Source organism: Salvia splendens, chromosome 7, assembly GCF_004379255.2.
Source record: "Salvia splendens isolate huo1 chromosome 7, SspV2, whole genome shotgun sequence".
Taxonomy (NCBI): Eukaryota; Viridiplantae; Streptophyta; class Magnoliopsida; order Lamiales; family Lamiaceae; genus Salvia; species Salvia splendens.
This window is the reverse complement of record NC_056038.1, coordinates 32608878-32626336: the sequence shown is the minus strand read 5'-3', so window position 1 is coordinate 32626336 and position 17459 is coordinate 32608878. Positions and strand designations below refer to the sequence as shown.

General features: G+C 32.0%; 3 protein-coding genes across 4 annotated transcripts; 2 read left to right on the top strand and 1 right to left on the bottom strand.

Moving 5' to 3' along the window:
* Positions 1 to 577: 577 nt before the first annotated feature.
* LOC121740762 (GDSL esterase/lipase At5g45960-like) lies at positions 578 to 3493 on the bottom strand. Of its 2 annotated transcripts, XM_042133382.1 has the most exons (6): positions 3357 to 3493; positions 3087 to 3281; positions 2665 to 2795; positions 2337 to 2573; positions 970 to 1234; positions 578 to 896 (listed from the first exon to the last, which is right to left on the bottom strand). In XM_042133382.1, exons 1-6 carry the CDS (start codon positions 3367 to 3369, stop codon positions 703 to 705), a joined length of 1035 nt encoding a protein of 344 aa, XP_041989316.1. In that variant the 5' UTR covers positions 3370 to 3493; the 3' UTR covers positions 578 to 702. The 2 variants fall into 2 exon arrangements, with proteins under 2 accessions (XP_041989316.1, XP_041989315.1); XM_042133381.1 differs by having other exon boundaries at positions 3087 to 3485.
* Positions 3494 to 8735: 5242 nt separating this feature from the next.
* LOC121740772 (ethylene-responsive transcription factor ERF095-like) lies at positions 8736 to 9586 on the top strand. The gene has a single exon (XM_042133390.1). The coding sequence runs from the start codon at positions 8776 to 8778 to the stop codon at positions 9406 to 9408; it is 633 nt and encodes a 210-aa protein (XP_041989324.1). The 5' UTR covers positions 8736 to 8775; the 3' UTR covers positions 9409 to 9586.
* A 1230-nt stretch (positions 9587 to 10816) lies between these two features.
* LOC121740774 (rac-like GTP-binding protein RAC2) lies at positions 10817 to 12443 on the top strand. Its single transcript, XM_042133397.1, has 7 exons — positions 10817 to 11098; positions 11165 to 11252; positions 11336 to 11445; positions 11531 to 11594; positions 11688 to 11752; positions 11819 to 11884; positions 12135 to 12443. The coding sequence occupies exons 1-7, from the start codon at positions 11000 to 11002 to the stop codon at positions 12231 to 12233; spliced, it is 591 nt and encodes a 196-aa protein (XP_041989331.1). The 5' UTR covers positions 10817 to 10999; the 3' UTR covers positions 12234 to 12443.
* The last annotated feature ends 5016 nt before the right edge of the window (positions 12444 to 17459 follow it).

The window sequence follows — 17459 nt, the reverse complement described above, 5'->3', positions numbered from 1 at the left end:
GTAGATTCTCTAGGTCCCTATGTGGCTCCGTCCATGTGTGCACACCAAATTTTAGAATTCCCCTTTCTAAATTATAGTTTTCACTCTGATTATAATATTATCTCTTCTTAAAGAAGAATAATAAAGAGTGAAAAAATAGAGATTGAATTTTAAAGTATAAGAATTTTCTTGTCCCTCAATTTTCATTAAATTGTGGACTTATTTATAAAGACCTCCATATTTTAGAATACAAATAAATACACTGTTTGTTAAATCCTCTAAATTCTGTCCCACATCGACTTGGTGAAGATCCATTCCCCTTATGAAGCCTTTTAAGGAGTGAGTGACTCATTTCTAATATGGTATCAGAGCGGGTCCAAGTCGATGATGGTTTTCTCTTTATCTCTTATCTACCTCACGAGTGGAAGACCGATGTCCTTTCCGGCCCACATCGATGATGGTTTCTCTTGCATTGCCTACCCACGTGATGGAAGACCGATGTCCTTTCCGGCCCACACGTGAGGGGGCGTGTTAAATCCTCTAAATTCTGTCCCACATAGATTTGGTGAAGATCCCTTCTAATCTATATAAGTGTGGATAGCCTTTTAAGGGGTGAGTGACTCATTTCTAATACTGTTGATATTACATTGGACAAGCTAGGGAGAATCTTTACACACACAAAAATAAATATGAATATGTAAATTTGAAAGAAAATAAAAATAGCTAAATGTGCATGAATCGATCCACAAGCGGACGAAGGCCCAGAAAAACAGAATAGTAAGCGGCTTGAGTTGGGTGTACGGAATCCCAGAAGAGATACTTTGCATTGTCCAAGCAAACTGGAGATAACTTATTACATAATACCGAAAATTCAATTATTCCGCTTCCGCAGCAACCCATGTTCACATTCTCAAATCCTGCAATTTTTCAAATTCATTATCATATAAAATTAATCAGAGCACCAGATTTCTATTGGGCGGAGATTGTTACCGAATTGTTGGGGGTTTCTGACCATGCGATCTATGGGATTAAATATATCGACATAAACGATAGTGGCGGCGGGAATCTGCTTTTGTATAGCCGCCAATTTGATTTGGAGCAAAGTATTATAACGGCGGGCGACGGCGGAGAGGCGCTGGATGCAGCCGCGGTGAGTAAGAGCGTTGTCCGAATTAAGCGTGATGACAGCTGGCACGCATCCTATTGGTGGCAATCCCACAAAGCCAATCTTCCTTGCTCCCAATCCCAATAGTCCCTGCACCAACCAACAACCCTTCTTTATTACTCCTATTACCATTTAATTCAACCAATTTTAATTTTTGTTGCTCAATAATTCTAATATTGCTTCAATAACATTAAGATTTTTAGCTATATATTGTCACAAAAACGTCCACCAACAACTGCAAGTATCAACATTTCTTTACTAGCCGATTACTGTATTCAAAACATGTGATTTTTTTAATATTTCAGATGAGAATTTACACATATATAAATCTCTTAATGACTTCACAATTTGGTGTGAAATAGTGCTATTTAATTTGGCGACAGATTTGATACTAAAGTACTCCCTCTATCTCATTAGGAGTCTCATATTTTGGTGGCACGAATTTAAAAAATGTTAAAAAAAATGGGCGGCAAAAATTTATTGGAATATGAGACCCTATTCACGGACGGACTAAAATGAAAAAATGGGACTCCTATTCGCGGATGGAGGGAGTATTATTTTACAGAATACATATGAAGTTTATATATTTTAGAAAGACTGAAATAAATTTAAAACTATAAAAAATTGCAATATAAAACGTATTTTTATTTAACTGGCTATAAACGATGTCTTTTCCTTATCCAGAATGCATAGAGTGCCGTATTTCCACAATAAATAAATAAAAATGTATCGTGCCGTATATATAATGCCACATAAGTACATCATATTTAAAACCTCATCTGAATTCATGAAGCGGTTGAAACCTTTTATTGAATCTGTTTGTGTGTCCACATTCCACATAGTAGTATTTATTTATTTTTCTGTTCATTCTTTTCCCCTTCCTCTGATTTATTATGATCTTTAAAGCATGGTTTTCAAGCTAACACGTTTCCTTAAAAAAAAACTAACCATATTCTACTTAATGTGGCCCACCTCATAAATATGAAAATTATGATGGATGAACAGTCCAACAGATAGTACACACTCTTTAATCAAGCAAAGCTGTCATCTGCAGCACTTATGGACGTGTTTTGTAAAAAAATTATTGTTATAGTTATTAACTCTTATAGAATAATAGAGTACCAGAAATTGGAATGAATGATAGTTGTATTTGTTTATGCAATTGTGATGGAGAAAGTATAGTATAGTGTACCTGAATGAGTTGTTGGCCTTGCTGTAATAAGAATTCCTGATAGCCAGAAATATTGTAGGTTTTGCTTCGAATTTTGGTGGGCCCATAGTAATTAACCATAAAATCGTTAGTACCCGCGCTTATTAGAAAAAAAGCACTACTTATCAGCCTTCTAGTTTTCTCCTTTCCAATCTCCACCTCCATTCTTGATTTGTACTCTTTGAAATATTTCAGTTGCTTTTGTATAGGAATCACCTCCTGCATTTCCACAAATCCACCATAGTCAAAACTATATAGTACATGTCACATGTGTGTGTGAGAGAGATAGAGATTAAAGGGAAAGAGAGACATTGATTTGGGCAGTAAGGGGATCGAAGCCAGTGCCGGCAGAAGCAAAACAAACTCCGGTCTTAAGGTCTTCGACGGTGAGCGTGGGGTCTAAGTAGGGTGGTATCATGTCTTTGATCCCAGCATAAGAAGCTACACATTCACAAATATAACATCAAAGGGACTTCTTCATGCACTTGTACAAACTAGTTGATATATAACTCAAAACTTTCTTGATTTAGTACTTTACCATATACGACAAATTAAGTAATCTTGTTAGAAAGTTTAACATCACAAGTTAAATAGAAACAAGAAAATGATAGTACATCTCAATTCTGGGCGTTGTAGAATCTTACCAACTGAGTTGAGCTTTATAGTCGCGTATGTTATACTTACTAGTTATTTGCTAACATAATTATGAATGAAAAATAGGACAATACTTACACAAAAAGTCAGTGACGAGCTTGCCGTTAGTAAACCTTCCGGTGGCAATGTGGTCGGGAAGATCCTTGCCATAGGGCGAGAAGTTGCTCCGACTAATAGTTGGAATGTAGTTGTTGTTGCCAGAATCAACTGTAGAGTCACCGAACACAAAAAATGCAGAGGTTGTAGTGTTAACCGCAGCCAACCTCCGCGCTTCTGCAGTTTGCAGTGTGAAAACGACTAGAACCATTAAATGAACAAGGAATAGCACGGAAACTGTTCGGAACGAACCAGTGAGAGGCATGATTGGAAAAAGAATCTAAACTGTTTTTTTCCGGATTCAGGAAACCATTGCTTCTATGTATTTATATATAGCCCTCTTGCATAAATAACTTTTGCCAATAGTAATATACTCCTGTTATTTTGGTTTCTATCAATCATGCGACTTGCTCTTATGTATTCTTAAATTATAAATAAATAAATAAATAAGGTAGTTGGGTGACCAATTTCTGTACATTCCCTTGATCCCGGGAAAATGAGTTCTTTTTAGGACGACATAGGATTTTATGAGTATTCCAATAATAATCTATGCACGCGCCACTATCACTTTTATCTATTTTATTAATTATATCAAGCTCCGCAATCTACTAACATGGGCGGACCCAAATGGAGGTGACTAGGGGCTAAAGCCCTTAATGAATTTACTTTTTAAACATTTTTCTATTAATATATTTTTTAAATTTATTGATATTTAATGTAAATTATTGTATAACAGCCCTTACAAATGATGTAAATTGTCCAAAAATATGCATTGAAATAAAAATTAAAAATCTCCGCCCCTATCGATGTTTATTTCTACGTCCGCCCATGTCTACTAATGCTAGCAAGTGTAACAAATAGTCTGCAACACCATGTATAACATGATTGATGCATGTGTGAGGCATTTTACAATGAAGATGTACCTCCAATATGAGTTTTTTTATAGTTGTTTTCTAATTTTTTTTATTTAATTTCAATTATTTTATTTGTGTCAAATTATATCATCTTAAGGATTTGAATTTATTTGTAGTTGTTTTAAATCTATACATATATAAAAGTTGAGTTTTGGGGGTATTTTTGGGAAAAATTAGAATGTGTACGGTTTTAGTAGATAATGAAAATTGAAATTGAGACGTAGTATTGGTAAACTGAATTATAAACATTATGGATATACATAACGTCTTTCCACTAATTGACAGTTACCAACAATAAATTGCTATGCATAATCGGTTTCTTAGTCAAAAGGTTTTTATTATGCACTTTTAAATTTTGCGGTTATATTAGTATCATTATTTGAGAGGTTAAAAAGATAATGAATCATTAATTTAATTTGGAATAAATGAACCCAAGAAAAACGAAGAATGCCAAAAGCTATAAGATTTTCTATAAATACCAATACCATTATGACATTGTATTTGTGCTTGGTATGTGTGTGGTGGCTACAAGGAGAGAGTATATGGGAAGGGGGAATACGAGAATAAGATATGTCGGCTATTGGCAACGATGAATAAGTTTCCAGTGGTTTAGAAAAGTCCGAAAATGCATTTTCCGATGAGATTAAGTCTTCCTCGGTAAAATCTTTTTAAATTGCAATATTGGTCTACAGTTGATTTTTATTTGTAGATGGAGGCAAACTGACGAAAAGCTGTGATAAGTGATTATTATTTCCAACGGCTAAGAGCATCTCGAAGGGCAACCAAAAACACGTTTTCCAGTGAGATTGTAATTTTTAAAATTTGCATTATAAGTCTGTAGTTGATTTATTTCAAATTCTTACATGTAGATGGAGGCAAACCAGCAGATGGAGTAGATGGCGTTAGCGTAGGACAAGGAAGTGCAGTAGACAATGACGAGAGAAGATGAAGTGTAATGGAGGCTGACATAAGAGGTTGAAGTAGAAGATGACTGCAAACGTTTCGCCTAAATGAATTCTAAATTATACCTTCAATTGTGATCAATTTATTTATTTATTTAATAGATTTGAGAATATGATGAAATATGAATCAGATTATATTTTTATCTATTTATTGTGTAGTTAATTGTCTATATTGATCACGACTTCAATGTTTATATTACCCTAAATTAGGATAATAATTATTTGTTGTATATTTTATTATATTTTTATAAAATCCATACTGATATTTACGGACATTTAATATTGCCATTGATTGGTATTTATAAGTATGAGGAGTAACGACCTTTTGTTGTATGAGTATGCGGATTAACCGAAAGGTTGTAAAGTAAATTATGAGATTATTGCTTCAATGGCCTTCCATTTCATTTTCCAAAATTTATTATACATTTATTCGTTACTCATTTCATACAAATACAATGGCGGAAATTATTGTCATTCATTTTCCAAAATTTGATAACATTGCTTAGTTTTTAACTCTATATTTTTCAATACTCTTCATATTGTTTAACATGAAGTTATGATATTCTTTTAATTTTGCCCAATTAGTAAATTTGTTTTAAAGTGATTAACAAAGTAAAATTGCATTGGGACGGAGGGAAGATTGTATTTATATTTGGTTCATTTGTTGGTCATTATGATTATATTTTAACGTTAAGGGTTTAGGATTTAGGTTTCAAGGTTTGAGTTTTTAGCGTATTAGGGTCACTATATTGCACTGTAATGAAGCTCGACTATGATAAAGTATAGTACTAATTTAAATGGATACAGAATACAAAAAAGATTACACACAATTTTGTGACAATATTATTTTGCGTCGGCGCTTTTATACTTCAAAATACAATTTTAAAACCGTTTGATGTTTGAAAAGCTATCGTCCAATTTTAAAACTTGCAATACTACCAATTTGTTTTCGGCATCAAAACTTGATCTTGTGTTAATCAATTAACAATTTAAAATCGTATGATAAAAAAATAGTCCGTCGCATCGCACGTGGGTTAAAACTAGTTAGAATTAAAATTTGAGTTTAGATATAATTCAATCCCCTTAAGGGATTGAGTACATCTTTTTGTTTCCAATTATTAGTAATAGAATTTTTGGTCATTTTCGAGTGCGATTCAACATCAATTTTATTAATTATGCTTATTCCGATTCGAGTATAATTTAATCATCACTTGAGATGGAGTATAATTTTATCACAAAGTTTTAATAGATTTAATCATCACTTGAGATGGAGTATAATTTTATCACAAAGTTTTATCTGGCTAAAATGCTAAACTGTGGAAAATTAGTCACAAGATTGACCTTCAATATTTTTTGGCGACTTTTTATGATTGTAAAAATTGGAGATAGTAAATACCTTCACCTCTAATTTATGGAGTAACTTTATCAACTAATAGTTCTTCATTTAAACGAACGAAGGAAGGTCCACAATCGTTGAAATGACTCCACACCATTAAAAATAAACTTTAAAAATCACAGAGAAATGGTCCCATATATCATTTAAATGCAACGGCTATACTTTAGGTGCAACATCCATCCATTTTTTGTAATTCATAATTTCTACCTACTTTTGTTTCCAATCCATTATTTCGGAAATACCGTTTTCTTAAATCTCTTCCTAGCTCCAGAATATTCATCGTTTTATCTTTCAATTTTATCATTCTCTCTCTTTTTTTTATATCTAAGTTCGGGCTCGAAACGGTGAATTACTCTCAATATTTTAATATGGTGCAAGAACATATGGTATATTTAATTTTCAATCATAGTGCATGTTTCTTCAATCCAAATGTAGAGATAAATTCGACAGCGGAAAACGGCTGGAATGCTTACCATTTATGTGATTTTATTTTGTTCTTGAAATGGAAGATTAGTTTTATTGGCTAATAAAATTTAAGCAACTGTCCGCTGTCGAGAGATTGTTTATGTTATGTCTTCTAGTTGAACTAATCGATCTATATACTACTAATACCATAATATATTGTTTAATATATAAAATACGCAGATCTTTATAATTTCAAAGTGTGCAAATATTAATAAGTGGGATTTTGCACATCAATGATATCATCTCTCAGATTGCATAACTAATAGTAATACAAATGTTAATTATATCTAATTTTAATATATTTTATCAAACCATGAATTACATAATATAGATATAAAATTGCTATATTAATATAATAATAGGAGTATATTAGTACATCTTATTCACCCTACTAAACAAGCAGGATTAATCCGATTCCGCCAAAGGTAAGTTCGAAACACATGTGATCAAACCAAAAAAAAAATTCAGACAATAATTAATACTCCTACTCTATATAGGCGTGTGAATTCTATTTAAATGTCCACAAAGAACCGTGTGCAGTAATTCTATATGTATCAGAAAGCTTAAGTTCAAAGTGATGCCATGCTTGCACCGCATCAATTTCTATCACCAAATGCTGTGAGGGTAAAACGACGTTTACCACAAATCACATGAATTTCTGTCACCAATAATTGCATCCGCAACTTAAATCATGCGATTTTATATTTTTTACTCCGTCCGTCCCATTGAAGATGTCTCACTTTGTTTTTTGGTTTATCTCAACTAAGATGACACATTACTATAAATGAAAACATCTTTATCTCTACTTTATTCTCTCTATTTTACTTTACTCTCTCCACTGCACACATAAAACAAATTGCATAAATTCTCGTGCCGCTCAAGAAAGGGATCATCTTCCTTTATTCTCTCAATTTGTGCATAAATTGCACAAATTGCATAAAGTCGGCTAACTTTTTCCACCTACTTCCATCAAATTTCTTATAAATCTGGACAAGTCAAAGTGTAATTTGAAATCGTGAAAGAATGGAGCATATTATAAATATAAGAGATCCATGTAAATTAAAATACATATATATTATTTTCATCGTTAGCTTTTAGCACGATTAGGTAATCGAGATAACCCGGACGTTTAAGGTTAAAATTCATAAATTTTAACTCGATAAAATTCTATCTTGATTAGTCCGCTAACCCAAAAGTCGATGTGCTACCTCGATTGACATCCGAATCGTATTTACACTCTGCATGTATCTCTACATTATGGTATTTTTAGGAGAATGGGTGTATAATAGCCTTATCAAATGCCGATTGCATATAAGAAATGAAGACATAAGATTGGTTGGTTCACATGTTATAGGTGCAATGCAAAGATATGAAATTTTACATCGGTCAGCAGCATTACCAGTTTTATCTTATATGTGTGTGAACACGGGCATATGCATGTATATTCGTGGGATTGACTTTTGACATTTCTCGTAGCTACTTTTTCCACATCACACAATCTATAATCTTAACAATTAAGCAAATGGATCGTCCAGTTAATTGTTAGCTAATAAAAATCAAGCAGCAGCACGTCACCCCGTGCACCTTTTCCAATTTATGGCCGCATTTACACATTACAAAACATCCTATGAAAAATAGTAGTACATCAAAACATTGCTTCTTCACCAAACAATCCTCCTAAATGATTAAGTACTATACATCGAATGTTCCAAGTAATTAATCACACGCAGACTTGTCCTGCTAGATTATCTAAAACTTCATCCACCGCAGAATCATCCTAGAAATTTGCTACTAATAACTTGCAACACAAGTTTCTTACTCTTTCCGAGGTGGATAAAACTCATATATATATATATATATATAATTATAACCACAGCTGTTATATCATAAAGGATCATATTTTTTTCCCAAAGGCTGAAATCATAGATTAAACTATGGGAGCGGAGAGTGAATCATCTGAATCAATTTTAGAGAATGTATGGGCGAATTTCATGGCGAAGACAAGTGAAGACGACGACGTATCAAACTCAAAGGCGTGGGAAGGTTTGCCTAGCCTCGAGAGAGATGGATCGATGCAGATGTTGGAGAGGCTTCCGAGCTTAGGCAGATGGATATCGATGGGAGCCGAAGCGTGGGAGCATTTTCTGCAAGAAATCATTCCTTCCACCGTAGAACTAAACGGCTGCGCTGCTGCAAAGACCGAGGCCACAGCGGTGGAGGCCAGGAAGCATTATAGAGGAGTGAGGCGGCGGCCGTGGGGAAAGTACGCGGCGGAGATAAGGGATTCGACGAGGAAAGGGGCGAGGGTTTGGCTGGGGACGTTTGAGACGGCGGAGGAAGCGGCGTTGGCGTATGATAAGGCGGCTTTGCGAATTAGAGGTCCCAAAACTCGTCTCAATTTCCCTCTCGAAACTGTGAAAAGGGCAGCGCATGATGAAGAAGGGTTTTCTTTATTGGAACAGCCTTTGCACAAGAGATCAAGAGGGGTTGATTATGATCATGATCATGTTTTAGAATTAGAGGATCTTGGGAATGACTATTTGGAGAGTTTGTTCTGCTCACTATGAGAATATACTACCATTCTATACTTCACAACATGCATGGAATTAATTATGTGTTTTTTGGTATATTCATTCATGTATATACAATAAATTGTCTAGTCTATAACGATTTGTTTTGGATTTGTCAATTGTCAATATATAGTCGACGTAATTCCACAAAATAAGTGAAATTTTACCGAATTTATATGACCCACCTCATCCAGATATTTTGTTGCAATTGAAATTCATATGTCCGTCATTAAATGCAATATTTGAATAGAATTTATCTTAAAAAAGTTATACTACTATATGGAGTAGTTATTTAATATTTTAAATTCTAATTAATTTTTATTACAAATCGAACTTAAAAAAGTAAAAGACCAAAAAGCAATGTTTTTTTATTAAAAAAACCCCGGATATGAAGAGTTTTAATTAAAGAAACTATAATTCCCAATGACGATGAAATAATCATATCATGGGATTTATGCAACAAATAGGGCCTTAGAAATCAAGTCCATTTAGAAAAGACGACACGTTAAAATATGGGCTTGGTTTCTATATGGGCCGGCTTCAGAGCTCGGGAATGTGAACAATGCCCTTTCATAGAAGCCGGTGGCAACAATCATCCATATTTGAGGTATCATAAAAAAAAGAGAGCAGTAGTCTTCATCGACATTCACTAGATCTTAATATAGTGGATTTTCAATATGAAAAATCTAAAAATTGAGATATGCAATAGTGATAGAAGATGGCGACTATTTTTTCATCATTAGAGTATGAACTATGAAGCAAATTTGCTAACCAAAAAGGGTGTAGCAGGTGGGCCCCCAACCGCTGGAAGGAGAAGACGCGTATAGCTCAGTGCATCCACACGCAGATTTCGATTTTTTATTTATTTTGTTTTATTAAGTTTTTCGACCATCGAAAATATATTTTTGTGATTTAGTGGTAGACATGCAAGTACTTTTTTTATTTTTATATTTTAAAAAACACAAATTATTATATTTCCAATAACCTCTATAAGTTCCTTCACTAATCTTATTTCTAACTCATCCCCTAAAATTCTTACATCCTTCTTCATTTGTCTAAAGTAGAGTGAGGTTCACAAAATAGTGATACAAAATATGAAAGAAAAAGCATCTTTAATTTATTGAGAGTATATTTATTAGAAAATAGGAAATAAATTAATCTAACAATGACATATTAAGGTATTTGTTGTATAAATTTTATTGTATGAAGAGATCTATTGAAGTAGATGACTTATTGAAATGAGATAGACAGGCTTGATAGCTCACAATTAAGAATTCTTACATTATTGTTAAGAAATGATAATGATGGCATATTAGTTATAGAGTAAGCAACCTTCTCTACTTTTGATCACCTTCTCTCTTTTCTTATTTGTTTTTTCTCCATCGCTTGTTCATCACTTAATCAACCAACTCTCACCACTAATTCCGTTGCACCCAATCGTCTCCATCCTTAAACTCAAAGATAGCTATAATTGTCCACTAACAAATCATCATACATTTCAATCTCAATTTGTAATCTCAGATCAAACCGACTTTGATATATAAACAAGAAGATGTTAGATGCATAAGCAGCCTAAAAGAAAAGAAAAATGAGTACGGCTAAGTTCATCAAGTGTGTGACCGTGGGCGACGGCGCCGTCGGGAAGACTTGCATGCTCATTTCTTACACTAGCAATACTTTCCCAACGGTAATACATCCACAAACTTGAATATTAATAGTTCTAAACCATAATATTGTTTTCGTCCCGTCGCAGGATTATGTTCCAACGGTGTTCGACAACTTTAGCGCCAACATCGTCGTTGATGGAAACACAGTCAACATTGGCCTCTGGGATACAGCAGGTTTTGATGCTTATTTAATAATATTGGTAGAATGAAGGTTTGTGATGAAATTTGATATCATGTTATTTCATTTGATGAAATAGGGCAAGAAGATTACAACAGACTGCGCCCTCTAAGCTATAGAGGAGCTGATGTGTTTTTACTTGCATTTTCTCTCATCAGCAAAGCTAGCTATGAGAACATTTACAAGAAAGTTGGACAGTTTTCTTCATTTCTATCATTATTTGGTTTTTCCCCCTTATATTTTCCAGTGTGTGATGATTTTGTGTTGATCACAGTGGATTCCAGAGTTAAGACACTATTCTCCAACTATGCCGATTGTGCTTGTTGGAACCAAAATGGGTAAGATATAAATCTGACCTTTCGAAATCAGTGTTAGACTCTTTGAGACATTTCACCAAACATGTAATCTGCACACTTGAATTGGACCACCAGATTTGAGAGAAGATGAGCAATTTCTAATCGACCATCCAGCTGCACATCCTATAACAAATGCGCAGGTATAACAGAAGTTATTTCCATATTTTCAGTTCTTCAAATTTAATATTTCTTGAATTTTTAAACAGGGAGAAGAATTGAAGAAGATGATTGGAGCAGTTGCTTATATAGAGTGTAGTGCAAAAACTCAACAGGTAACTAATTAAATATATTTATATATTTTGTGTCACTCTAGATGCCATGACTTATATATAATTAAGTGTTTAGAATTTATTATCGTTTTTATAATAGACTTAATTATTAAAATCTATAAGTACAATTTTTAATTTCAATATTTGCAGGTATGTATTATTTATAATATACGTATTTTACTATTTGTATGACAAATATTATGAATTAATTAATTTAGCAAGATTCTTAATAATCATTTATTCTTTGTTGCAGAACGTGAAAGCGGTGTTTGACACAGCAATAAAAGTGGTTTTGCGACCACCGAAAATCAAGAAAAAGGCCGGAATATTCAGAAGATGCAATATTCTTTGAATTAATTTTGTATTTGATGAATTAAGACATTAGCAATATCTTAGATGCAATATTATTTAGTCCATTTTCTTCATAAAAAAAAGTGGCTACAAGGCCCACAATCAAATGGAGCACCTACTATTGTTGTCCATTAATTCTATCATACATAAAAATATGCCTCTTCTTTGAGTAACAATAAAATTGTTTGATCGTGCCTTGTGGTCAATTAAATAAGGAATAATTGTTTTAAAAATTATGTCGCAACTTACCTATCTCTTTGAACTAGACATGTTATGTTACAAATATTCTAGTCAATAGGTATATTTGTTAAGGAACTGATTACAATGGTTTATAACTAACATTTGTTATTACCAATATATACATGTATATAATTGATGACAGTTAATCAAGCACTTACAAGATTCTTAAAATTCTTAGATTTTCTATAAATTATATGGGCATCTGATCCCAGTTTCTGCAGATTATTAAAAACCATCGGAATAGTATGTATTGGTGCATCTCAATTTCCTAGTAATTAGAAAAATATTATGAAGGTCTAATAAAGGGAAATCCGTGTTTTGCGGATCATGGCAGGTCATTAATTTCCTAAAAAAATATTGGAAGTATGAATTCCAAAGAACGAGAGGATAAAGTGAATCTGGAGTCCACTAAATAGTTCTACGATTAAATTTAAAGAAATTAGGGTGACAAAAATTATCGTAGAAAATTTAGGAGTGAAGTGATGACAATAAAAAGTGGCACTAATAAGAAACGTTTCTAAAACTTTGGAGGGAAAATTGGATATGAAAAAGTAAATTAGATTACTAATTTTTCTCACGATCTGTTACAAAAGGGATATAGCTTCTTAAATTTTAAAATTTGTGGTATGAAATCATTTATGTTGTTTTCGAAGTTTCCAACTCGACCCAATTAGCAAACAACGGTTTTTTGGTCTTGGACTCGTTCAATGAATTAAAACTAGTCAAATTTTATTCCCATTTTCTTGTTTTTATTAAGATTCGCTTGTCAAGATTTAAATTTGATATTTTAGCATGTAGAAATAACAGAAATATGTATATTGCATCATCACCAATAAAAATAATTATTTTAATAGATCATACGACTTTTAATATATAAATAATTGTAATAAAAGAGATGTAAAAAATATTTAAAATATTCTTAATAGAAAACAAAAATTCGCGTCATTACAAATAGAAATTTACTGTATATACAATTACATTTTGGACTAGTGATAGTAAATTTTTTTGTTCTTTATAGTACTCCATCCATCCATAAATAAGTGTCTCATTTTTTACTGGTTCAGGTTTTGAGAAATTGTCTGACTTTGTAAAAGAAAGTGGTAGAAAAAATTAGTAGGATGTGGATCCTACTTTTATATAATGATTTTATAATAAAACGTGAGTAGAGTGAAATAGTAGAATGTGAGGTCCATTTATTAAATACTATAGTAAAGTGAAATGGAATACTTATTGGCGAGCGGTTTAAAAAGAAAATATGTGGTAATATTTAATGGCAGAAGGAGGAAGTAATACAAAAATACAAAAAGATAGAATATATTCCCTCCTATCTTACAAATCTAATTTGACAAAAATTTACTTAATACTATTAAGTAAGCTTCTTGTTGAGTTGAAAAAGAGGATTCGCATTCATCATGTGGATATTGTACTAATTATAAATTATAAACATTAAAATATGAGGTGAACTTCAAATTTGATATCCGGAAAATGCAAAATCCTCCCTTCCTCCCATAATAAGATTTATATTTTGTCAATTTCGTTCAGTCCCACAATAAGAGTCAGTCCCACAATAAGAGTCACATTCCACTTTTACAATAAATGGTAAATAGGTCTTATATTCCACCAACTTATTTAACTCATATTTTAATATAAAACTAATATATATATGTGAGACTACATTTATCTAACTTATTCAACACTTTTTTTACATTTCTTAAAACCTATGACCAAATAAGACTCATATTATAGGAAGGAAGTACTCCATTTAAGGTCCGTTTTCACCCCTAAGCTTGAAAGGACACAAACAAATGTCAAAATTGTTTACCTTTTATCTCTCCTCTCTCTCCTATCACTTAAAATTATTTCTCTATCTTCTCTCTTCTTGCTTCTCTCTCTTCAAATTTCATGCTACTATTTGCTTATTTTGAGCTAGGACAAACTAAGTTATTGACGTGGGTTGATTACAAACTTGTTAAGTTGCTAACTCATTAAAATAGTGCATTAAAAAGTCAACATAATGACATTAAAATATCAACATAAACTTAGTTAATATTTTAATACATCGTGTTGAAATTGATATTTAAAATGTCAACACAGTACATTAAAAATCAACACAAATTTGTATTAACATTTTTAAGAGCATCCACATCTATGCTCTTTGGCAAGAGCACGAATGCGGGCCAGACCCACTTTTATTAGTTTTTTACTCCATGCTCTTCCCTAATAGCACAACACCCACCTTCATGCTCTTCCTCAAGGACATGCTCAAGGGTCTCACCATTCCATTATTTAATTTAAATACTTCAATTACTAAAAACATTTCCACAATATTAAAATGCATTAAAAATATTCGATACCATTACAAATTACTAAAAAAATTAAAAATTACATAATTAAAATCTTAAAAATTAAAAATTACTTAATTAAAATCCTAAAAATAAAAAATTACATAATTAAATTCATAATATTAAAAAAACACACTACTCGTGGCCGGATTTCGCCCAAATGTGTCTTGTTCTTCGCGCTCCGCTTCTGCGATGATATCGGTGAAATCTATTTTTAGAGAGGGTTTGAGTGAGAGAGGAAGATGTAGAGGAAGATGTAGAAGAGTTGTATGAAAAATGATGAATGAGAGATAAATTTGATGTGAAAAATGAATGATAAATGTGTGTATTTATAGATGATTTTGGGGTTTTAAAAAATTATAAAAAAATCAAAAAATTCCAAAAAAAAATGATAAAAATGGCTATATTTTTGGGAATCTGAATTTTTTTTTTATTTTTGGTATTATTTTTGATTTTAAAAAAAATCCAACGGAAAATCTATTGGCGAATAGAAACGCGCCACGTCGTCTGCTCAGCGGCATGGACGAGATCGATGCATCGAGGAGCGCCGTGCCAGCGGCGAGAGCGCAGCAACGAGCCGCGCCAGCGGCACGGACGCGGTCCGTCCCAGCGAGCACCACTGCGGATGCTCTAATACACTGCGTTGACTAGTTAGCAAGTTAGCAATTAAGAAAAGTTAGCATTATAACACACCCCTTATGTTACTAATATAGTAATTTGAAAATTTAACACAAATATTTATAAAGTTAAATAAAATAATATATAAATATTGATAACATGAAAAAAAATTATAATAAATATACCTATAACATAAATAGATATTTTCTATTCAAATTATGTATGCAAACATATGAAGAATAAAGATATATATTCTCAATTAAAATAATAAAGTAACAAATATGACATGTACCCTTTTAAGGCGCAGTGGTTAAAAAATATCTCAAATGGTATTTTGCATTTTCCAAAGACATATAGCGATATTATTTCAAGTTCAGGGACCTAAAAGATGCAAAGTGCAGTCCGCAGACGAAATTTGGAATGCATTTTATAATACTCCATCCGTCCCATTTTAGGAGTCCCGATTAATCATATTTGGGTGTCCCACTTTAGGAGTCCTGGTTGAAATATTTTATAAATGGTAAAAGATCTCACATTCCACTAACCTTTTTCTACTCACATTTTATTATAAAACTAATACTCCTATATAAAAGTAGGACCTACATTCCACTATTTTTACCAACTTTTCTTTATATTTTTTAAAACTCGTGTCAAATTCAAATGAGACTCCTAAAGTTTGACGAATGGAGTATATATACATAGATCACGCTTGGTTGTTGCATAAATAAATTGATGTTTCAAGGTGAATTATAAAAAGTTATTGATTGATTATATGAATTCCAAAATTTGAAAATCTACATTATAACATATAAACTAAAATGAAAGAAAATAAATACATTTAGGCCATGTTTGGTTGCCAGGATTCTGTCTGGGAAAGTAATCTGATTCCTTAAATTTTAAATTCCTGTGTTTGTTTCCGTTTTTAATCAAACTGGGAAAGTAATCAAAATCCTGAAACAAGGAAAGTTAGTACAACTTTCCAGGATTCTGAATCCTAACTTTTCTTAGGTATTCTTTTTCCCAGTTTTAGGATTCTTACATATTTAATGCAATATAATACAGTTTATTATTATTATTATTATTATTATTATAATTATTATTATTATTATTATTATCATCATCATCATCATTATTGTTATTATTTATTACAATGTTTTAAAAATAATTTAAAAGTATAAACCATACTTAATTTCAAGATAATAAATAACTATAATTCAAATTATCATAATTATAACTATATTATTATTATTTATTTGTATTTTTATTATCATAATAATAATAATAATTTATTAAATAATATTATATAATTATAATTATATAATAATATAATAATTATTAATTTATAAATTAGTGATTAACAATAAAATTGTAGTGAAGTTTTAAATTATAAAATTTATTCAATTAAAAAATAAGTAAATATAATGATAATAATAATAATAATCTTATTTATTATTATATTATTATATATTATGATGTATAATCCATATTTAAACTATCCATCGTAATAATAAATAAAATAATATAATTATTATCATTTGTAATTAATAATTTATTAAATAATATGTGTTATTATTTTTTATAAATAAAAAATGATAAGTATATTTTTAGTTTAGTGTTTAAATCAAATATATACTTTCAAATCTTGATATTTTCCAAACACGGGAAAGTAAAGTTATTAGAAATCATATTCCCGGGATTCATTTTCCCAGGAATCATTTTCCTTGCCAACTTTACTTTCCCGCCAACCAAACATGGCCTTATATAAGACGGATTAGGGGTGACAAATTGTGTGTGTTGAGTCGTTATCGGGTCAACCTGTAAGGACAAACACGAACACGACCCGTTAAGAAAACCCCAAACCCGAACACGAACACGACCCGCTACCCTCAAACCCGAACACGGCACGAACCCGACACGAACCCATTAACGACACGAACAACTTTGGGTTAACACGACACGAGAACAACGTATACATGACACGACACTATAAGAGCATCCACTAAGCGTCGCGCCGGCGCCCCGCGATC